This window comes from Tamandua tetradactyla, chromosome 11 (assembly GCF_023851605.1).
Source record: "Tamandua tetradactyla isolate mTamTet1 chromosome 11, mTamTet1.pri, whole genome shotgun sequence".
Taxonomy (NCBI): domain Eukaryota; kingdom Metazoa; phylum Chordata; class Mammalia; order Pilosa; family Myrmecophagidae; genus Tamandua; species Tamandua tetradactyla.
The window spans coordinates 92,038,920-92,061,965 of NC_135337.1; the positions used below are offsets into that span (position 1 = coordinate 92,038,920).

General features: G+C 40.6%; 1 protein-coding gene across 1 annotated transcript in view; it reads left to right on the plus strand.

The window, feature by feature from the left end:
• The first annotated feature begins 2,477 nt into the window (after positions 1-2,477).
• The window catches only part of ZNF846 (zinc finger protein 846), a 112,163-nt gene continuing 91,594 nt past the window's right edge, over positions 2,478-23,046 (plus strand). Inside the window, 5 exon segments of the mRNA XM_077121901.1 lie at positions 2,478-2,923; positions 6,036-6,261; positions 7,196-7,284; positions 7,903-8,029; positions 8,499-8,582. Of these exon segments, the coding sequence (XP_076978016.1) occupies positions 6,201-6,261; positions 7,196-7,284; positions 7,903-8,029; positions 8,499-8,582 (361 nt within the window). The 5' untranslated portion in view covers positions 2,478-2,923; positions 6,036-6,200.

The window sequence follows — 23,046 nt, forward strand, 5'->3', positions numbered from 1 at the left end:
GCCCTGGAGAAGTAAGGGACCAGCAGATGCCAGCCACTTGACTAACCAGCTGCCGGAGATGTTCCTGACCCATCAGCCTTTCTTGAGTGAAGGTAACCTCTTGTTGGTGCCTTAATTTGGACACTTTCACTTCCTCTTCCTTAAAACTGTAAACTTGTAACTTATTAAATTCCCCTCATAAAAGCCATTCCAGTTCTGGTATATTGCACTCCCGCAGCTACCAAACTAACAAAATCAGTGATAAGATTGTAAAAATATGCAGCCCCTTTGGAAAATAGTTTGGCATGTCCTCAAAAGGTTAACTAATGTTACAATATAATGGCAATTCCACTTCTAGGTGGAATTCCAAGAGAAATGAAAACATGTGTCTTGAAAATTTGTAAATTTTCTTTTGCAACACTATTCAAAATAGCCAAAAAGTGGAAAGAAACCAAATATCCATCAACTGATGAGTGGATAAATAAAATGTTATGTCTTCATACACTAGAAGAGTATTCAGTAATAAAAAGTAATGAAATACTGATATATGCTACAGCATGGATGAACTTTGAAAATATTCTGCTATGTGAAAGAAACTAGTCACAAAAGGCCACATGGCGTTTTATATTATTTATGAAATGTCTGTTTTAATTTGCAAGCTGCCAGAAGGCGTTATAACAGAAATGGAACAGTTTTTAAAAAGTGAAATTTATTAAATTCCAAGTTTATAGTTCTAAGGCCATGAAAATGTCCAAATTAAAGCAAGCCTATAAAAATGTCCAATCTAAGACATCCAGGGAAAGATATCATGGTTCAAGAAGGCTTTGATGACGTTCTCAGCTGGAAGGCACATGGCAAGATCTACTAGCTTTCTCTTCAATGGCTTCCCTCGGTTCTGTCTGTTCTTTTGCTCTGTCGGTTCTGGTGGCTGTAAAGCTTTTTCCAAAATGGTTCCCTCTTGAGGGGCTCCATCCAGTAAGCAACCCCAGCTTGAACGGGTGGAGACACACCTGCATGGAAACCACCTAATAAAAAATTACCACCCGCAATTGGGTGGGTCACATCTCTATGAAACAATAAAAAACTCTCACCCAGCAATATTGAATGAGGATGAAAGGATATGACTTTTCTGGGGGTACCCAATAGATTCAACTAGGCACAATGTCCAAAATATGAAAATCTGTAGAGCCAGGAAATAGATTAATGGTTATTCAGGGCTGATGTTAGGGTTGCAGACTTGGGGGTAATGGCTAAAACATGAGATTTCTTTTTGGGGTGATGAAAAAGTTTTAATATTGTGGTGATGGTTTCAAACTTTGTGAATGTACTAAAAACCAATGAATTTTACATTATGACTGGCTGAATTATATGGTAGGGAATTATATCTTAAGAAAGTAGTTACAAAAATATCTGAGTTTGATGTTCTTTTGTTGCAGGAGTTCCTTTAAAACTTTTTCTGTTTCTGTTTACATTGCTATTCTTGTTCATTTTTTGTTTTAGCTGGGAATTTATTTTTTATTGTTGTCTTATTTCCTTTGATTTAAGATGTTCAGGAATATGAATTCTCCTCTATTCACTGTATCCTGTTGTACATAATAGGCAAAAAATGGAAAGAAACCAATGTACACCAACTGATGAATGGATAAGTAAAATGTGGTACATCCACACCATGATATTATTCATTAATAAACAGAAATGAAATATTCAAGCATGCTGCAGCATGGATGATGCACGAAAACATTTATGCTAATTGAAGAAAGCTATTCACAATGACAATTTATTGCATGATTCCATTTTTATGAAACGTTCAGAACAGGGAAATCCATAGCGACAGAAAGTACGGTAGTGGAATACTCTTGACAGGGGCTGGTGTATGAGTATAGAGAATATGGAAGGAATGGGAGATGATGGCCAAGGTGGTGTGGGCTTCTTTCTGTGGTTATGAAAATGTTCTAAAATTGATTTTGGTGATGAACGCACAACTCTGTGAATATACTAAGAGTATGGTATGTGACATATCTCAAAACAAAACGATTAAAGGTCTAACGATGGAATCGAATGAATTAGGGGATAGACTGTTCGTGAACCGGTAGGTTTATCTTTGTAAATATGTGCACACGGGTGTACAGAGCTAACGCTTCGTGGGTAAAGGAAGACGTAAGGAAAACAACGTGAGCATCTGCTGGGTTCCGGGGTCTGATTCTGTCCGGAATCCCGCTCGCTCTGGAGTCAGCCCCTGCCACGAGCCCCGTCCCCCAAGTCGGTCTTAGAATTCAACTTTGTCCTTAGCGTCTGGTCCCCGCAGCAAACGCCGTTCTCTGGACCCAGTCGACATAGATAGTCCGTCTGGATTCAGCTCCCGAAAAGCGGACACGGAGCTCGCCGCCCTCGTCTGGCGGCAGCTCCCTCCGCGCGGCCATGCCCCCACCTTCATCGAAACCAGAACTCCCGATGCCCCGCCCCTTCCGCCGAGGCGAGGCGGAACCGGAAGGCGAACGCTGGGCGCTCCGGGTGCCCGCCCTCTTGCCTGGTGCTGGCGTTCGGCCCTGAGGGAGATTTTTCCTTTCGTGTGCGTGAGGGACCCGGCGAGACCAGGGAAGGAGTCAAAGGGCCCCGCCCCTGGCTCCGCCCTCAGCCCCAGGACTTCAGGCCTTTCCCAACCGCTCCCGGGATGGGGAGCCGCTTCTCCGCCGGCATCCCGCACCCGGACTTCCCGCCGCCACCCTCCGGGCTGCTCCTCCGGGCCGGTCCTCGGGAAGGGACGGGTCGGGAAATGTGGTCAGGTCGTGTCCTTGGGGTCTTTTCTGTATTTGCCGTACGCCCCTCTTCAAAAGCCCCCTAAGCACCCTCGGTCCCTTTATCCAGAAGGTGAAGCATCTCCGCCATTCTGGAAAACGCTCCCGCCGTTCTCCTCTCGCCCACTTGGCTTTTGCGGTGCGTTCCGGTAAGCACTGGGCGGGGTTATTCTGGCTGCGGGCATTGGTCATTGAAGTTCGGCACTTTATTCAAGTGTTGAGATGTTTTCTTAGGTTTACAACCGGCCTTTCTACTGAAGTGAGGCGGGAATGCTAAAAAGTTCTCTTGAGATCAACTGCAACCCCCCCCCCCCCCCCCCCGCCCCTCCAGGTCTTTACGTCCTCAAAGGGCTGCTTAATGGAGGCGAATCCAGGGAGAAAGAAGTTGCAGGCTTCATTTTACTAGCACCAGAAATTAGCATTGTATTGACTGTAAAACAGCTGTGCTTTGACCAAGTGTTTATTTCGTATCCGTTTTTAGTTTGAGAATGTCTAAACCAAAGAAAATTTGAAAGTCAGGTACTGTAGTACCCTTGTTGTAGATTAGCCATTTGATATTTTGCATGTGTTCTGTAACTCCGTGTGTATAGATAATCAGTTTATGATAAACTCTTTGTAAGGAGTTTGAAACACGTTGCAGATAGAACCTTTGATCTTAATTTTTCGTTAATTGTCTCACATATAACTAATACCCTAGATGAAAACTCAGTAGAAATGAGCAAGTTTGGATAGACTCGTCAATAAAGAGAATGGTCCGCAAATATGTTAAACAGGTGCTCAATATCATTAGAAAACAGGGAAATGCAAATTAAAACCACAAAGTGAGGACAATCCACGGAGTTTGATAGTTCAAAATGACACCACCAAGTGTTGGTTAGGATGTGCATTCACTGCTGGTGGAGAAGCATAATAAAAACATTTAAAAATGATATTGAGGGTGGGCCACGGTGGCTCAGCAGGCAGCGTTCTTGCCTGCCATGCTTGGAGACCCGGGTTCGACTCCTGGTGCCTGTCCATGCAAAAAAAGAAAAAAAAAAGTATTGACTAACCTAAATTTTAACTGAAATAGCCCTAAATTGGAAACAGCCGAAATGTGGGTCAACAGAAGGATGCATGAATTATAACATTTTTTTTTTCTCCATAATAGTCTTTAGCAAAGAAAAGACCGAGTGACAGGTAAATGGATGCAGCAGCTTGGATGGACCTTACAAACATAATGTTGATTGAAGGAAGCCAGATAAAAAAGAATGCATGTTGTTTGATATCATTTTTTAAAAATTCAAAGACAGGCAAAATCAATCTCAGGTGTTAGTGTCAGGGTAGCGGGTGCCATCGGGAGGAGCAGAGTTAGTGATTTGGAGAAGGCGTGAGGCATGCATCTGTAAGGTGCTGGAAATATTCCATTTCCTGACCTGGTTGGTGGTTACATTGGTGTGTTCATTTGGTGACTGTTCGTTCAGATTTTTATTCGTGGTTGCTTCTTTTAGTTGTATGTATGCTGTAATTCAAAAAAAGGAACTAAACCTTCTAATTCTTTTGAACAAGAAATACAAAATGAGAATAAAATGTACTGAGAGAAGAAACACAAAACCAGTACTTAAGGGAAGAAATAGAACTGATCAATAATATGAAAAGATGAAAAGATGGTTCTTTGCGAAGACCCATGATAAAGAAAGGCCTTGAGCAAAGTGTAATCTGGCATTACTCCCTCTGTATGTTTTCTATTCGCTGCTGGTTACAAGTGTTCCCATGCTGGGGCTCTGATGAAGTGGCCAGTATTTGAAATGTATTTTGAGTTTTTTTCTGAAATGATGATATTCAAGTTCTAATGCCTTTGGGTAAAAAGTGGATACCAGCTCCCCCCACAAACACGCTTGACTAACTGAAAAAAAAAAAAAAAAAGTGGATACCAGTAGGTAGGTCTAGAGTCTTCTGATGTGATTATTATCTGATTCTGCCGTTATATTGCCCCAACCAATTGTATCCTGTTAACATAAGTATATTTGTGTGTTACTTTATACCTTATACTCTTATGGGATTGTTTTTTTTTTTTACTATACCCCTTATCAACAGGTGATAATTATTTGCTTATTAATTGCTTTCCCCCACTGAAATATGATGTCCCTGATTGTTGGGACATTTTTTCTGTACTTCACTGCTCCCTTCTCAGTGCCTAATGCCTGACAAGGCAAAGGGAAAGCATTTTAAAAACATTTGCTTACTGAACGATGGAATAAGCCAGAATTCAGGAACAGAAGGGAGGCAAGGGATATAAACTCATCCAAACTCAAGCAGGAAGCATCTGCATTGAGGAAAACCTTTTGTTTTTCTCTTCTCCATTGTGTCTAGCTGAGGTCTAGACTGAATTCTGGTTATGTCAGTGATAACAACCACCACAGGAGATCAGGTTTTTAATAGTCTGACCTGCCATGAAGCTCTGGTTCACCACTTCCTGAGTGACTGTGGGCTAATCCTGTCTGAATCTTAGGTTTCTTAGTGATTAAATGACAGTATTAATAGCCAATTTGGAGGGTTGCCAGTGGGTCAGCAGTGGGCCTTGCCTGACCCAACCCATTGGGGATACCCAGCCTCAGCTGGGGCTCCAAGAGAGACTTGAAACTTTGGCATGAGTGTGGGATAGGTGATATGTGCAAGAGGGGACATGAAGGTCATTCTCCTGGTGGTAGTTGGGTATGGGGATCAAATCAATAGAGCAGGATGGCAGAGTCCCCTTCACTTTACTAGGGATTCCATATACAGTGTCCAGACAAAAAGCCTGCCTCCGTCCATGGGTCAGGGAGCTTGGCAGGACAGAGCTGGAGATCATGTCCTATATGCCTGGTGGCTTCCCTCCTAATTGGCCTGGGGAAGAGCACAGGAAGGGAAGGTGAAGGAGCTCTCTTTATTAATTGGGTGAGATGCCAAGCACAGGACCTGGGGCAGAGCCTTTGTGGGGATGGGGCTTAAGTAACAGGCAGTGGAGAGAATGGGTACATCCAGAGAGCTGTGCAGAACCCCTTGGTGAAGAGAAGGCCCTAGGGAGACACAAATCCAAGGAAATGGGCATGTGGTAGGAAGAGTTTGGAGAATTTGCAGGGTGAATAACTTGTACCAGGAGGCTTGGGGGCCCAGGACCCAGGAGATGCCCAGTTCCAGAAGAGGGGACTGGAAGGGCCAGACCAGCTTGGTGAAGCCCCTTATGGTAACCTCTTAGGCATGGACAGTTTTTAATAACTGTCTTATATGTAACTTTATCTTTAGAGAGATGGCTAACGAGCAGTGTTTGATGACTGAGGAGATACGGCTTTTGCATAATAATTGATGTTCTGAGACAATTTCACAGACACAAGTGTGCTAAGAGAAATCAAGGCCAATCTATCGCCTTAGAGTCCCAAACTTCTCTGAAGGAATCTTCTGAACAAGAAAATGAATGGTCAGGAAAATTTCTTTATCAGATACAGGTTGACAGCTATTGATGACTCGTGTGGTAAGTGCTTGCTGATGCTCCTTTTTAGAATCCTTCCTTTATGTAGCTCTTTCGCAGTTGGGAGATCCACTGTGCAAGGGCTGAGCAGGTAAGCCCTAGGCCATTGACTAGGGAATGAAATGGGTGAAGGTTTGTATAAGTCAAGTTTCTGGGATTTGGGATGCGTGGAGGAGTGTATGTGCTTTTTGGGGGAGATAAAATGTTTATGAGTTTTAACACATCTGGTAAACAAACAGCTCTATCTCTTTATATTTTAATTTATGTATCTATAAAATGCAATTTTTAACGTCTTACTTATGGATGGTAGCTTAGTGTGCCCGGGCTGCTATGGGAATTACTACACACTGATTGTCTTAGGCAACAGGAATTTATTGGCTAATGGTTTTGGATGCTAAAAGTCCAAAATCAAGTTCTCAACAGGCCATGCTTTCTCCTGGAGACTGTAGCACACTGGTGCTGGCTTGCCACAATTCTTGGGGTTCCTTGGGTTGCATCTCTGCCTCCATCATATGGCAGTATCTTTCATCTCTGTGGCTTCTAACTTATAAGGACTTCAGTCATTTAGATTAAGGACCACCTGATTCAGTTTGGGCTCATTTAAATAAAGTCTTTAAAGATTCTATTCACAAATGAGCCCATATGTTAACTAATAATAACATTTTCAAAGGTCTTATTTACAAATGGTTTCACAACCAGGGAAAATGGATTAAAGCTTCAACATGTCTTTTGTGGGAAACGTGATTCATTCCCCAGCAGGTAGCAAGATCCAGAGAACCTTTTGTGACTTCAAGTAAGTCAGGGCTTCTTTGGCAAGTTGTGGAAGAAGTACTGTGTTTTGGTGTGTTATGTATATGGTGTGGAAGATATTCTAGATATGTGATTGCTTGTATTGTGGACTGGCTTGGAATTTCATGCCATTGTCATTCTTCCTGAGGTCTTTTTTCTCAGGATTTTTTCTGTCTTCATGAGTGGAAAACCAAGGAGGCAAGGATGGTGACTGCATCGATGACAGATTCTTCTCAGGCAAGTGGAAAGTTGACTTTTTTACAGAATGCTGTGATTGTTCCCATTAGGTGGTCTTGCAGTGTCTCCAATCTTAAAAAAAATAGGGTCTTGCACAGAGAATGAGTTCTGTTGAATAGCTTCAGGAGCAATGCCTTCTCAGGTTATACAAGGATTGCATTAGAAATAATTCTGCTGTCTCAATATTTTTAAGTTTTTTATCTTCTTCAGTCATGTTTGTGGGCTTTTGTTTTGCTGTGATAGATTGTAGGAAAAGAATTGAACACGTCTAATCTCAAGGATTTCTATGTCACTGTAAAATAACTTATTTTTCAGATTTTGTGAGTGTTGCAATGTGTTCACAGTTAACTGTAGCCAATAAGTACAGGAATAAAGTGAGAAGAGCCCATAGTAAAGTAGTGTAAATTCAGTCATTCTTCAGTGCTGCTGGGAAAGTCCTAAGTCTAAGTGAGATCATCAGGCAGTATCTGTAGTGAGAGAGGAGAAGAGAAACCTGAGGATTTAGCTCAGAAGTAGTTTCTAGACATTGGGTCTCCTTTCTCAATCTCGCATCCATTTTCCTGAGAACACCGAAGAAGATGGTGTTTAGCTGAAGCCAGCATGTATATAATGGTATAGGATTTAGTGACATTTGAGGATGTGGCCATGGATTTCACCCAGGAGGAGTGGACTTTGTTGGATCAAATGCAAAGAAGTCTTTACAGAGATGTGATGCTGGAGAACTACAAGAACCTGGTTGTACTAGGTAAGATGTTTATATTTCTTTATTGAGGCCTTTATTAAATGGATGTTTTCTAAATATCCATCCGGCTAACTGGGAATATAGTGGTAAACATAGACATGGTCTCTGGCCTCATGGACCAGAGTCTAGTGGCTTCCACTGAAACAGAACATCTGTCTAAATAAATGATTTCATTTCCTTTATGGATTAAAAACCATAAGATTTTAAATGTGTATAAAACTGAGCATGAGTTTCAGGGCTTAGAGTTTTCGAATCATTTGCATGCAGGGAGAGAATATGCTTGCATTTGTGTTCCTTTTAAAATAGTTTTAGTGCATTTACTAAGAATTTTGCATGATTATTTTGCTGTTTATAAAGTTAGATTTGATTTTCCTCAGAATCTCTGAAGGCTAAAGTGTTGGTTCCTGATTCAAGGAAATGCTTGTCATATCTTGCATAATCCTTTTCCTTCATATGTCTTTTCCTTGAGCAGGGTATGAAATGTGCAAACCCAATCTAATCTCTCAGTTGGAACAAGAAGAAGAGCTAAGGCCAGAGGAGAGAAGAGTTCTACAGGGTGAGTTCTCAAGCTGATATGGTGGTCTGAGGAGCAGACCTACCATTGGAAGATGGGCAGTACATTTGGAAATGTCCCTTGGGAAACTTTTTAAGGTGTATTCTTCTGAGAAGTCTGAGGACATTTGTTTTCTGAGGTTTTCAAGTACCGTCAGCTTCCTTTTACATTTTAAATTTCTGTCCATCTTCTCAACGTTTTTTTGGTCTATCAGGAATGTCTGCCCAGTTTATTTGAAAATTTCTTTATTTTCAGGTAGCTTATTTCTCAAATACCTTCCTGTATTGTTTTCCTGATTTTGCTTTGTTTGCAGTCAGCCTCAATTTTCCAGTGGTACATTCTTGTTAAATTCTATGATTTTGACACCATATTGACATATGACACCATATCATTACCAGGCTCTTGATATAGCCAAACTATTTGGAATATTTCTTTTCTTTTGTTTCACCATTTTTCATATAAATATTTGGAAAGACGTGGATATGTACTTTATGCTTCTTCTTCTTTTTTTGAGGTAAAATGCACATAACATAAAAGTAACCATTTTAGAATGACAGTTCAGTATCATTTATTCCTTTCGCAGTGTTTTCCAACCACCACCTCTCTCTAGTTCCAAAACATTTTCATCACCCAAATGGAAGCCACATTTCTATTAATAGGTCACTCCCAATCTCCAGCCCTTGCAACCATTGATCTGCTTTCAATCTTTATGGATTTATTCCGTATTTTATATAAATGGAATCATACAATATATAACATTTGTGTTGGGTTTCTTTCACTTAATGTAATTTTTTTCAAGAGTCATCCATGTGGTAGCATATATCAGAACTTTATTATTTTTAATAGCTGAATAATATTCCACTGCATAACATTTCATTTATCCATTCATCTGTCAGTAAACTTGGATTGTTTCTATCTATTGGCATTTGTGAATAATAATGCTATGAACTTTTATGTACAAGTACTTGTTTCAGTACCTGTTTTGAATTCTTTTGGGTATAAATCTAGGAGTGGTATTGCTGGGTTATATGGTAGTGCTAGGTTTAATTATTTGAGGGACTTCCAAACCATTTTCTACAGCAGCTGAACCATTTTACATTTCATTTGCAATCTAGTAGGGCTCCATTTCTTTGTATCCTTGCTGCACTTATTTTGTGCTTGCAGTCATCCTAGTGCTTGTGAAGTAGTATTTTCATTGTGGTTTGATTTGCATTTCCCTTATGACTAATAATGTAGAGTATCTTTTCATATGTTTGTTGACCATTTGTATAACATCTCTGGAGGGCTGTCTATTTTAATCCTTTGCCCCAATTTTTTTTTAATTAAAAAATTTTTTTTCATCCCTAAAAAAATGCTAACCATCATCTGAGTCTTCAGTGAGTTATTATCTTTGCTGGTACAAGGTCTTGCCACGGAGTCAGTGGTTCCTGACTGATCAGAATGATGGTTGTTGAAGGCTGCGGCCCTTTGTCCAAGTTTTAAATTGATTTATAGGAGTTCTTTTTATCTAATTTGGATAGTGAACCCTTAACAAGATACATGATTTCCAAATATTTTGTTGCATTCTTTAAGTTGTCTTTTCACTTTCTAGATGCACAAAAGTTTAAGTTTCTATTTTTTCTGGTCTTGCTTTTGCTTATTGCCTGATCCTTTTATTTGACCTATTTTTTCCTTCCTTGCTTATTCTTTTTGGGTCATATCTAAGAATCCTTTGCCAAATCCAAGGTCATGAGGATTTCCTCCAGTGTTTTAAGATTTTTATAGCTTTTGCTCTTACATTGAAGTCTTTGATCCATTTTGAGTTAATTTTTGTATAAAGTGTGAGATAGGGACGCTGTTTCTTTTTCTGAATATACAATTCTTCTAATATCATTTGTTGAAGAGGCTATATGCTCCCAATTGAGTGGATTTGGCAGCCCTGTCAAAAATCAATTGCCCATAGATGTGAGGTTCTAGTTCTGAACTCTCAATTTGATTCCATTGGTTAATAAAACTGTCCTTGCATCAATACCATGCTGTTTATATATTTTTATTGTGAAAAATAACATATATCCAAAAAAAGCAATACGTATCAAATCACACTGCAACAATTAGTTATAGAACAGATTTCAGAGTTTGGTATGGCTTACAGTTCGACATTTTAGGATTTTTCTTCTAACTGCTCCAAGACACTGGAGGCAAAAAAAATATCAGTGTAATGATTCAGTAGCCATACTCATTTGTTAGATCCTATCTTCTCTGATCTATCTTCACCTTCTCCTCTATCTTTCCCCCAATCTTGAGGGGGTATTTTGGTTATACCTATTCTAACTTTTTCTTGTTGGAAAGGTCTGTTGATAATATGGGATAGGGAAATGGAACTAGTTGAGGTTCTGGAGAGGCTGGCCCCTCTGGGTTTGAGAACTTAACTGGCCTAGGAACCTATTTGGAGGTTGTAGGTTTCCAGAAAGTAATCATAGTGCATGGAACTTTTGTAGAATCTCAGATAAAACCTTAGGTGTTCATTAGGGTTGGCAAGAATGGTTTTGGTTGTGGTTTGCAAGCCATGATAAATAGCAATATCTAGCTGAAGTTTGTGTGAAGGAAAAAAAGTCAATTGTGATGATAAAAAAATATTTAAGCCCTCTAGCCTCCTATATTCTGGAGCAGCTTGAAGGAGAAATATGAGAGGATCGTATGTTAGCCCATGGCAAACTCTGGGATTTGTCCTGTAACCACTTGTTGAAGAGTGCTTTGAAAACTATTGCGCTTTTATTTCTTTGCTTTGTATATATGTTATCCTATACAATAAAAAAAGTTAAAAAATAAGTAAAAAGTAGCCCCCAGAGTAGCCTCTTTACTCTATTTGAACACTCTCAGCCACTAATAACTTATTTGTTACACTTCTTTTCCCTCTTTTGGTCAAGAAGGCATTGTTGATCCCACGGTGCTAGGGCCAGGCTCATCCCTGCGAGTCATATCCCACGTGGTCAGGGAGACTTTCACCCTTGGATGTCATGTCCTACCTAGGGGAGAGGGTAATGATTTTATTTGCAGTGTTGGGCTTAGGGAGTGAAGCTGAGCAACAAAAGGGGTCCTCTGGGAGTAACTGTCAGATGTAGGTGTGTACATGAGTGGAGCAGGAGTAGTGGGGCAGTGATGTGAGGCTCCTGTGGTGGTGGGGCAGGGATGCTTGGTGTGCCAGTGGGTGCTGGGAGATGGGGATCGGTACATGGGACACTGGGGTGGGTGCAGGTTGTGGGTGGGGACAGTATGTGTGGTTGTGGTGCATTCAAGGAACATGGCTTGGCTTACTTCTAGTCCCTGCCTCTGTGTCGGTGCATTATCAGGGCTCCCAGCCTCCAAGTGGAAAGGGACATGTTAGACTCTTTGCACTGGCTGGATGGTCTCTGGTTCTCTGCATCCCATTTCCTCAACTTTTATATCCAGGACCTCCCTAGTAGTGTATAAGACCCTCTCAGGTCATCTGCACCCTGGAATCAGTGTCCTCATCTCTTTTCTTTCACTTCTCTAGTTGTTTCTTGGAGCAGAGGACAACTTGGCCTATCCTATTCTGCCATCTGCCAAAAGTCTTACTACCATGCTATTTTGCTCACTAGCTTTGTAATATGGTTTAAAGTCAGAAAGTAGTGATAGTGTATTCCTCAACTGTATTCTTCTTTTTCAAGATGTTTTTGGCTGTATGGAGCCCTTTACCCTTCTAAATAAATTTGCTTATTGGCTTTTTTATTTCCACATAGTGGGCTGTTGTAATTTTGACTGGGATTGATTGAATCTCTGTTGTAATTTGGGTGGAATTGACATCTTGATGATATTTAGTCTTCCAATCCATGAGCACAAAATGTCCTTCTATTTATTAGGCTTACATTGATTTCTTGTAGCAATCTTTTGTTGCTTTATACAGGTCATTTACATTATTGGTTAAATTCATTCTAAGTATTTGATTCTTGTAGTTGCTATTGTGAATTGAAATTTTTTCTTGATTTCCTTCTCATTTGCTCATTAGTAGAATATAAAAACCCTATTGATAATTGTGTGTTGACCTTGTATCCTGCTACTTTGCCGAATTTGATTCCTTCTGTTCGTATTTTCCTAAGTGTTTCGATCAAGAGAGATTGCTGAATTTTGTCAAATTCCTTTTCTGTATCACTTGAGCTTATCATGTTTTTGTATAATATATTACATTAATTAATTTTCTTATGTTGAACCATTCTTGCATATGTGGGATAAAACACTTGATCATAGTGTGTAGTTCTCTTGATGTGTTGTTGGATTTGATTTGCAAGTACTTTGTTGAGAATTTTTGCATTTATATTCACAAGAGAAACTGGTCTGCAATTTTCTTGTAGTATCTTTATCTGGCTTTGGTATTAGGGTGATGTTGACCTCAGAATGAGGTAGGTAGTGTTTCCCCCTCTTTAGTTTTTTGGGAGAGTTTTAGCAGGATTGTAGTAATTGGTAGAATACACTTGTGAAGCCATCTGCTCCTGGGCTTTCTTTCTTTCTCTTTTTTAAAGCACTTGTCCTCACCCATTATATAATCCACCCAACATGTACAATCAGTGGTGCGCAGTATAATCACAGAGTTAGACCTTTATCACCACAATCAATGTTTAGAACATTTTCATTGCTTGTATTAGTTAGGGTTCTCTGGAGAAACAGAATCAACAGGGAACACTCGCAAATATAAAATTTATAAAAGTGTCTCATGTGACCGCGGGAATGCGGAGTCTGAAATCCGCAGGGCAGGCCGTGAAGCTGATGATTCTGATGGAGGGTCTGGATGAACTCCACAGGAGAGGCTCACCAGCTGAAACAGGAAGAGTCTGTCTTTTCTGAATCCTCCTTAAAAGGCTTTCAGTGATTAGATTAAGCATCACTCATTGCAGAAGACACTCCCCTTTGGCTGACTACAAATGAAATCAGCTGTGGATGCAGCTGACGTGATCATGATCTAATTCTATGAAATGTCCTCATTGCAACAGACAGGCCAGCACTTGCCCAACCAGGCAAACAGGTACCACAGCTTGACCAAGTTGACACATGAACCTGACCATGACAGTCTACCCCTTGTTAACTTGGCAGCTATAGATATCATCTTAAACCATACTCAACTTCCAAGTAAAACAATAAAACACATTTTTCTTTTACCTAACAACACTCAACTGCATATAACTGGAAACACATTAAATCTCTCCAGAATAGGGTGCAAATCCTTGGGCAACATTCATTCTTAAACTTGATATCTTACAACTTAAATAGTATAACATGAACAAAACAGCATTACAGTCCTCGTTTCTGTAACTAATCATGTGGTCGAAGTTCATATTTATCACTACCTTCTTCCACTACCCATTCTATGTTGCCTTTACCCTCAGGAAGCACTTCAGCTGGCCGTGGGTCTTTGTCTGGTGGGTGACTCAAACCTTCATTCCTGAAGTTTCAGAGCCATTGGTAGTCCTGCCTGGATTGGGTTGTTAGAATTTTCCATTGATCTTAATCACAGGGCATGGTTGTACTAAAAGACGTTCTAGGGGATCGCCTATATTCCAAGAAAACTCTTCTTTACCTCCATTATGTAGTTGTAGTCCTACTTCCCTCTGATAGTCAGGGTCAATCACCCCAGACAGTAATGTAATCCTCTTCTTGGCTTGTTGATCCAGGGGCATCAGTAGCCCAAAGTGACCAGGTGGCAGTCTTAGATTCCAGTTCAGTGGAATCATTGTCATTTCTCCTGGTGGAAACACTCCCCGTTTTGAAACTAAAACCTGTAGACCAGCAGAGCTCAGGGTTGCAGGGACAGGAAGCAAAAATTTTCCTAGTGAATCACTAGGGGTAATAGTGAGTGGTAGCACTCCCTTTTCCACCCTTTGGTTCCTGGACCCGTGGATCTTGGCTAGGGGAGAAACAGTATCGTACAGCAGATGTTGATTCAGAGCATATACAGCTTCCTGGAGAACATTACCCAGCCTTTCAAGGTATTGCCACCTGGTTGGCACCATAATTGAGTTTTCAAAAGGCCATTCCACCGTTCTGTCAATCCAGCTGCTTCTGGATGATGAGGAACATGGTAAGACCAGAGAACTCCATGAGCATGTGCCCATTTCCACACTTCATTTGCTGTAAAGTGTGTTCCTTGATCAGAAGCAATGCTATGTGGAATACCATGACGATGGATAAGGCATTCTGTAAGCCCATGGATGGTAGTTTTGGCAGAAGCATTGCATGCAGGGAAAGCAAACCCATATCCAGAGTATGTGTCTGTTCCAGTTAGAACAAATTGCTGCCCCTTCCATGAAGGGAGTGGTCCAACGTGATCAACCTGCCACCATGTAGCTAGCTGGTCACCTTGGGGAATCGTGCCATATCAGGGGCTGAGTGTAGGTATCTGCTGCTGGCAGATTGTGCACTCAGCAGTGGCTGTAGCCAAGTCAGCCTTGGTGAGTGGAAGTCCATGTTGCTGAGCCCATGCATAACCTCCATCCCTACCACCATGACCACTGTTCATGAGCCCATTGGGCAATGACAGGAGCTGCTGGGAAAGAGGCTGACTGGTATCCATCCACAGAATGGATCATCTTATTCACTTGATTATTAAAACCTTCCTCTGCTGAAGTCACCCTCTGGTGTGCGTTCACATGGGACACAAATATCTTCATGTTTTTAGCCCACTCAGAAAGGTCTATACACATACTTCTTCCCCAGACCTCTTTGTCACCAATTTTCCAATTATGGTCTTTCCAAGTCCCTGACCATCCAGCTAAGCCATTAGCAACAGCCCATGAGTCAGTATATAAATGCACTTCTGGCCAGTTTTCCTTCCAAGCAAAATGAACAACCAGGTGCACTGCTCGAAGTTCTGCCCACTGGAAGGATTTCCTCTCATCATTGTCTTTCAGGGACACCCCAGAAAGGGGTTGTAATGCTGCAGCTGTCCACTTTCGGGTGGTACCTGCATATCGTGCTGAACCATCTGTAAACCAGGCCAAGGTTTTCTCTTCCTCCAAGGTTTTCTCTTCCTCAGTCAATTTACTGTAAGGAACTCCCCAAGAGGCCATAGCTCTGGTCTGAGAAGGAGAAGGTAATGTGGTAGGAGTGGAGACCATGGGTATTTGGTTCACTTCTTCATGTAACTTTTTACTTGTGCCTTCAGGACCTGCTCTGGCTCTATATCATATATACCATTTCCATTTTACAATAGAGTGTTGCTGCACATGCCCAACTTTATGGCTTGGTGGGTCAGACACACCAACACCCAGCTCATGATAGGCAACTCAGGTCTCATGGTAAATTGGTGGCCCATGGTTAAGCATTCAGTCTCTTCTAAGGCCCAGTAGCAGGCTAAAAGCTGTTTCTCAAAAGGAGAGTAGTTATCTGCAGCAGATGGTAAGGCTTTGCTCCAAAATTCTCAGGATCTACATTGTGATTCTCCTATAGGGGCCTGCCAAAGGCTGCAGACAGCACCTCTATTTGCCACTGACACTTCCAGCACCATTGGATCTGCTGAATCATGTGGCCCAAGTGGCAGAGCAGCTTGTACAGCAGTCTGGACCTGTCACAGAGCCTCCTTTTGTTCAGGTCCCCCTCAAAATTAGCAGCTTGTCTGGTCACTCGATAAGTGGGCCGGAGTAGCACACCCAAATGAAGAATATATTGTCGCCAGAATCTAAAAAGACCAACTAGGTGTTGTGCCTCTATTTTGGTCCTAGGAAGGGCCAGATGCAGCAACTTCTCCTTCACCTTAGAATGGATGTCTTGACATACCCCACACCACTGCACACCTAGAAATTTCACTGAGTTGAAAGGCCCCTCTATTTTTGTTGGATTTATCTCCCATCCTCTGACACGCAAATTCCTTACCAGTAAGTCTAGAGTGGTTGCTACTTCTTGCTCACTAGGTCCAATCAACATGATATCATCAATATAATGGACCAGTGTGATGTCTCATGAGAGGTAGAAACGATCCACGTCCCAGTGGACAAGATTATGACATAGGGCTGGAGAGTTGATATACCCCTGAGGTAGGACAGTGAAAGTATGTTGCTGACCTTGGCAGCTGAAAGCAAACTGTTTCTGGTGGCCCTTACTAAGAGCTATTGAGAAAAAAGCATTTGCGGATCAATAGCTGCATACCAGGTACCAGGGGATATATTGATTTGTTCAAGCAATGATACCACATCTAGAACAGCAGCCGCAATTGGAGCCACCTGGTTGAACTTAACGATAATCCACTGTCATCCTCCAAGACCTGTCTGTTTTCTTCACAGGCCAAATAGAGTTGAATGGGGATGTGGTGGGAATCACCACCCCTGCGTCCTTTAAGTCCTGAAGAGTTGCAGTAATCTTTGCAATCCCTCCAGGAATCCGATATTCCTCCTAATTTACTATTTTGCTGGGTAGGGGCAGTTCTAGTGGCTTCCACTTGGCCTTTCCCACCATAATAGCCCTCACTGCACAAGTTAGAAAGCCAGTGTGGGGATTCTGCCAGTTGCTCAATATATCTATACCAATTATACATTCTGGAACTGGGGAATTAACTACAGAATGGGTCCAGGGGCTCACTGGACCCACTGTGAGTCAGACCTGAAACTCCATTGATCACCTGGCATTCATTGGCTACCACTCTGATTGATGGACCAGAGTGACATTTTGAGTCCCTTGGAATTAATATCACTTCTGAACCAGTGTCTAATAATCCCTGAAATATTTGATCATTTCCTTTTCCCCAGTGCACAGTTACTCTGGTAAAAAGGCCATTGGTCTCCTTGGGGAAGGCTTGGAGGAAGATTAACACTATAAATATGTGGCAGTGTAACAGGGTTCTTCCCCAAAGGGACCTGGCCTATCCTTCATTCAAGGGGCTCTGGGTCTGTAAACTGTTTCAAGTCTGGAAATTGATTTAGGGGCTGTGACTCTGTTTTTGTAATTCAGGTTAGATTTCTGTTCACTTGACCTAGAACTCTTTTGTTTATACAGCTCGAACAAGAATTTAGTAGACTGCCCTTCTCTTGTATTTCTAGGTACCCCATGATTTACTAGCCAATGCCACAAATCTTTGTGAGTCACATTATTTTGACTCCTGCTTTGAATTTGCTGTCTATCATAATAACCACGTCCACCCTGTCTCTGGTGATTAAGTGCTGCCACCTGGCTCCTGCCAACTCAGGATTCGGTTATCTCCATTGTGTTTAGGGATTCTAGCTGAGTGACAGCAGTTCCTACAATAATATCTGACCTACAAAGAAGTGCAACCTCAGAGGTCTTCAGGGGCAATGGTGCTAGTCTCACAAATTTATTTCTCACTGTTCTGGTAAAAAGTGCATCCTCTGGACATTCCTGGGGTATAAGAGCAGGCTTTGCAGATTAAATCCACTCTAAAATTCCAATCTCTCTAACCCTCTGGATCCCCTCATCTACATTATACCAGGGCAGTTCTGGCATTTCAGCCTCAGGTAATGTCGACCACCTTTTGATCCATGTTTCAACCAACCATCCAAACAAACTGTTTCTACCATTTCTAACCCCTTGAGCTATAACATTGAATCCAGAATCTGTGTTTAGTAGGCCCATATCAATCAATTCAGCCTGATCCAGCCTTATATTCCTCCCACCATTATCCCACACCCTTAAAATCCGTTACCACACATATACCCCTGATTTCTGTCTATATAAATTGGAAAACTCACACAGTTCTTTGGAGTATCATGTACCTCCTCATGTGTAATACTTTGTACCTCACCTTTAGGGGCTTGTTGGGACTTTAGTCTAGTTATAGGTCTGGAAGAAATGAGGGGTGGTGGGGGTGGGTCATGAAAAAAACTAGAAATATCTTCTAAGCCATTTGCTTCAAAGCCTTCATTTGCAGTTTCATCTGGTGAAACAGGATTAATCACTCTAGGGCTAATCCCTTCAGGAGGAGGTTGGGTGGCCAACTCCTCAAGGCAGGCTGGAGGTGGGGCGGTTATGTCCTCAGGGCAAACTATTACAGGGTTATCTCGAGAAGACTCAGCATGACCTAGGGTTTCGACCTCACCCCTGACATCGTTATCAATCCATATGTCACCATCCCATTTTTGAGGGTCCCACTCCTTTCCAGTCAATACCCTCACTTTAACGGCAGACACCATGCAAGATTGAGATTTCAGTTTACGTTGTAAGGTTGCTAGTCTAACAACAAGATTCTGAGTCTGATTTTCAGAGATCTCAAGTCTACGGCTACAGGAAATAAGATTTTCCTTCAGGATACTCATAGAAACGTCTGCATCTATCAGACGGTGCTTAAGCTTCTCATTTGAAGCCTTAAGCCCATCCCTTTCACTCCTTAATGTACCCAGTGTATCTGACAACCAGCCAACATCTCTATGCCTCTTATTTCTACAAAACTCAATAAAGGTGTCAAAAACCTCATCCCCCAGAGCCTGACTTCGTACAAGCGAAGCATTAGGAGAATCGAATGGTGATATTTTAACTGTCTGTTTTCCCAGCTCACTCCGTGGATTGGGAGTGTTGTTCTGATTATGGGAATCAGAATCCTTAGTGTCTTTGAGTCCAGTCGGAGTAGAAAACCATTCATAGAAACCCATTTTTAAGATTCTGTTTCTTAAGAACCACTCCTCGTACCAAGATGTATTTGTTAGGGTTCTCTGGAGAAACAGAATCAACAGGAAACACTCAGAAATATAAAATTTATGAAAGTGTCTCACGTGTCTTCAGGAACACAGAGTCCAAAATTCGCAGGGCAGGCTGTGAAGCTGATGATTCCGATGGAGGGTCTGGATGAACTCCACAGGAGAGGCTCACCAGCTGAAACAGGACAATCCTGTCTCTTCTGAATCCTCCTTAAAAGCCTTCCTGTGATTAGATTAAGCATCACTCATTGCAGAAGACACTCCCCTTTGGCTGACTACAAATGGAATCAGCTGTGGATGCAGCTGACATGATCATGATCTAATTTTATGAAATGTCCTCATTGCAACAGACAGGCCAGTACTTGCCCAACCACACAAACATGAACGTGACTATGACCTTGCTCCAAAAAGAAAACATCATGACCCTTATTCCCCCCTCTTATGAATACTTAGCATTGGTGTGGTGTGTTTGTTACAACTGATGGAATAATATTAAAATATTATTGTTAACTATAGTCCGCATTGCTTGTATTTTTTCACATTGCTTGTATTTTTCCCCATATACCATTCTATCATTTGCACCATGTTATAGCGAAATATATTTGTACTAGTTCATGATATTTGAGCTGTTTGCCACCTTCATCATTCACAACAGTGTTCACTGTGTTATCCACTGCAGTGTTTAATTGTCTAGCTTTCCTTCTAGTGATATATACAACCCTAAACTTTGTGTTCCAATCAATCAAACACACAACTTAGTGCTGTAAATTACACTCACAATAATGTGCTACCATCACCTCTATCCATTTCCAAGCCTTTACAATCAATCTTCTTAAAAATTTTGCACAAATTAAGTATCAGCTCCCCATTCTCTACCCTCATTCTATCTTCTTGTAACCTATATTCTGCATATTAACTCTATGAGTTTCTTCATCATGTTTCATTCATTTTAGCGAAATCATGTAATGTTTGTCCTTTCGTGCCTGGCTTATCTCACTCAACCTGTCTTCAGGGTTCATCCATGTTGTCATATCCATCAGAATTTCATTTTCTGTTCTTAACAGCAGAAAAATACTCCATTGTATGTATATACTATATTTTGTTCAACCAGTCATCATTTGATGGGACGTTTGGGTTGTTTCCATCTTTGGCAATTGTGAATACTGCTATGAACATTAGCAAATGTCTGTTTGTGTCTCAGCTTTCGTTTCTTCTGACCGTATACCTAGTAATGGGATTGCTAGTTAGTATTGCAGTTATATACTTAGCTTTCTGAGGAACCGCCAAACTGTCCTGCCACAGCAGCTGTACCATTTTACATTCCATTCCCACCAACAGTGAATAACTGCTCCTATTTCTCCACATCCTTTCCAATACTTGTAGTTTTCTGTTTGTATTTTATTGGCCATTCTAGTAGATGTGAAATGATACCTCACTGTGGTTTTGATTTGGATTTCCATTTTAGGTATTGATGATTTTAATCATCTTTTTTGTGTGACTTTCAGCCAATTGTGTATCCTTTTTGAAGAAATGTCTATTCAGGTTTTTTGCCCATTTTTAAAATTGGGTGGTTTGTCTTTTTGTTGCTGAGTTGTAGGATTTCTGTATATATTCTGGGTATTAAACCCTTATTGGGTATGTGGTTTCCCAATATTTTCTCCCACTGAACAGGCTTTGACAAAGTTCTTTGATGTAGAAAAGTATTCAACTTTGAGAGGGTCCTGTTTGTTTCTTTTTTGTTTCATTTCTTGTACTTTGGATATAAGGTACTACTGCCTACCACAAGGTCTTAAAGATGCTTTCTTACATTTTCTTCTTGGATTTAACTTTTGTCAAGTTTATGTGATAGGGGTCCTCTGAGTTTATTTTGGATATGGATATTCCATTGTCCCAGCACGATTTGTTCAAGAGACTATTATTTCCCTGAAGAGATGCTCAATGTCCCTGGCCATTAGAGAAATGCAAATCAAAACCACAATGAGATATCATCTCACACCCACCAGAATGGCCATTATCAACAAAACAGAAAAATGACAAGTGCTGGAGAGGATGCGGAGAAAGAGGCATACTTATCCACTGTTGGTGGGAATGTCAAATGGTGCAACCACTGTGGAAGGCAGTTTGGCGGTTCCTCAAAAAGCTGAATATAGAATTGCCATACGACCCAGCAATACCATTGCTGGGTATCTACTCAAAGGACTTAAGGGCAAAGACACTAACCGACATTTGCACACCAATGTTTATAGCAGCGTTATTTACAATTGCAAAGAGATGGAAACAGCCAAAATGTCCATCAACAGAAGAGTGGCTAAACAAACTGTGGTATATACATACGATGGAATATTATGCAGCTTTAAGACAGGATAAACTTATGAAGCATGTAATAACATGGATGGACCTAGAGAACATTATGCTGAGTGAGTCCAACCAAAAACTAAAAGACAAATACTGTATGGTCCCACTGATGTGAACCGACATTCGAGAATAAACTTGGAATATGTCATTGGTAACAGAGTCCAGCAGGAGTTAGAAACAGGATAAGATAATGGGTAATTGGAGCTGAAGGGATACAGACTGTGCAACAGGACTAGATACAAAAACTCAAAAATGGACAGCACAATAATACCTAATTGTAAAGTAATAATGTTAAAACACTGATTGAAGCTGCATCTGAGCTATAGGTTTTTTTTTTTTTTTACTATTATTATTACTTTTATTTTTTTTCTCTTTATTAACATTCTATATCTTTTTCTGTTGTGTTGCTAGTTCTTCTAAACCGATGCAAATGTACTAAGAAACGATGATCATGCATCTATGTGATGATGTTAAGAATTACTGATTGCATATTTGAATGGTATGATTTCTAAATGTTGGGTTAATTTCTTTTTTCCGTTAATTAATAAAAAAAAATAAAAAAATAAAAGAGACTATTATTTCCGTATTGAATGGACTTGGCACCATTATAGAGCATTAACTGGCCTTAGTCAATGTTGATTTTACTCTGAGCTCTCAATTTTTTTCCATTGTTCTTTATGTCTATTCTTATGCTAATATCACACATTTGTAATTACCATAGCTTTGTAGTAAGTTAGAACATCCAGGAATCATGAGTCATCGAAGTTTGTTCCTCCTTTTTGAAATCGTTTTAGCTATTCAGCCCTTTGCAATTCCATATGAATTGAGTGAGGTTCAGCTTTTCCATTTCTGCAAAAAATGCAGCTGGAATTTTTATAGGGATTTCACTGAAAATGTAGATTGTTCTAGGCTGAAATTACATCTTAGTGGTATTTTTCCAATCCATGAGCATGGATGTCTTTCCATTTATTTATGTCATCTTTAATTTCTTTCAGCAGTGTCACCTAATTTTCTGTGTATAGGCATATCTTGGAGATTTTCTGATTTCTGTTCCAGACTATGGCAGTAAAGTAAATATCGTCACAAAGTACGTCATACAAATTTTTTGGTTTACCAACACATATAAATGTTATGTTTACACTTTGCTGTAGTCTGTTAAGTGTGCAATAGCATTACATCTAATTAAACAATGTATGTATCTTAATTTAAAAACACTTCATTGCTAAAAAAAAGGCTAGCTATCATCTGAGCCTTTAGTGAATCATAACTTTTTTCAGTGTTAATGGCTGCTGACTGATAAGGTTAGTGGTTACTGAAGTTGGGATGGCTGTGGCAGTTTCTTAAAATAAGACAGCAATGAAATTTTTTTGCATCAACTGACTCTTCGTTTTATGAAGGATTTCTCTGTAACATGCAGTGCTGTTTGAAAGGATTAACCATGCTAGAACATCTTTCAAAATTGGAGTCAATCCTCTTAAACCCTG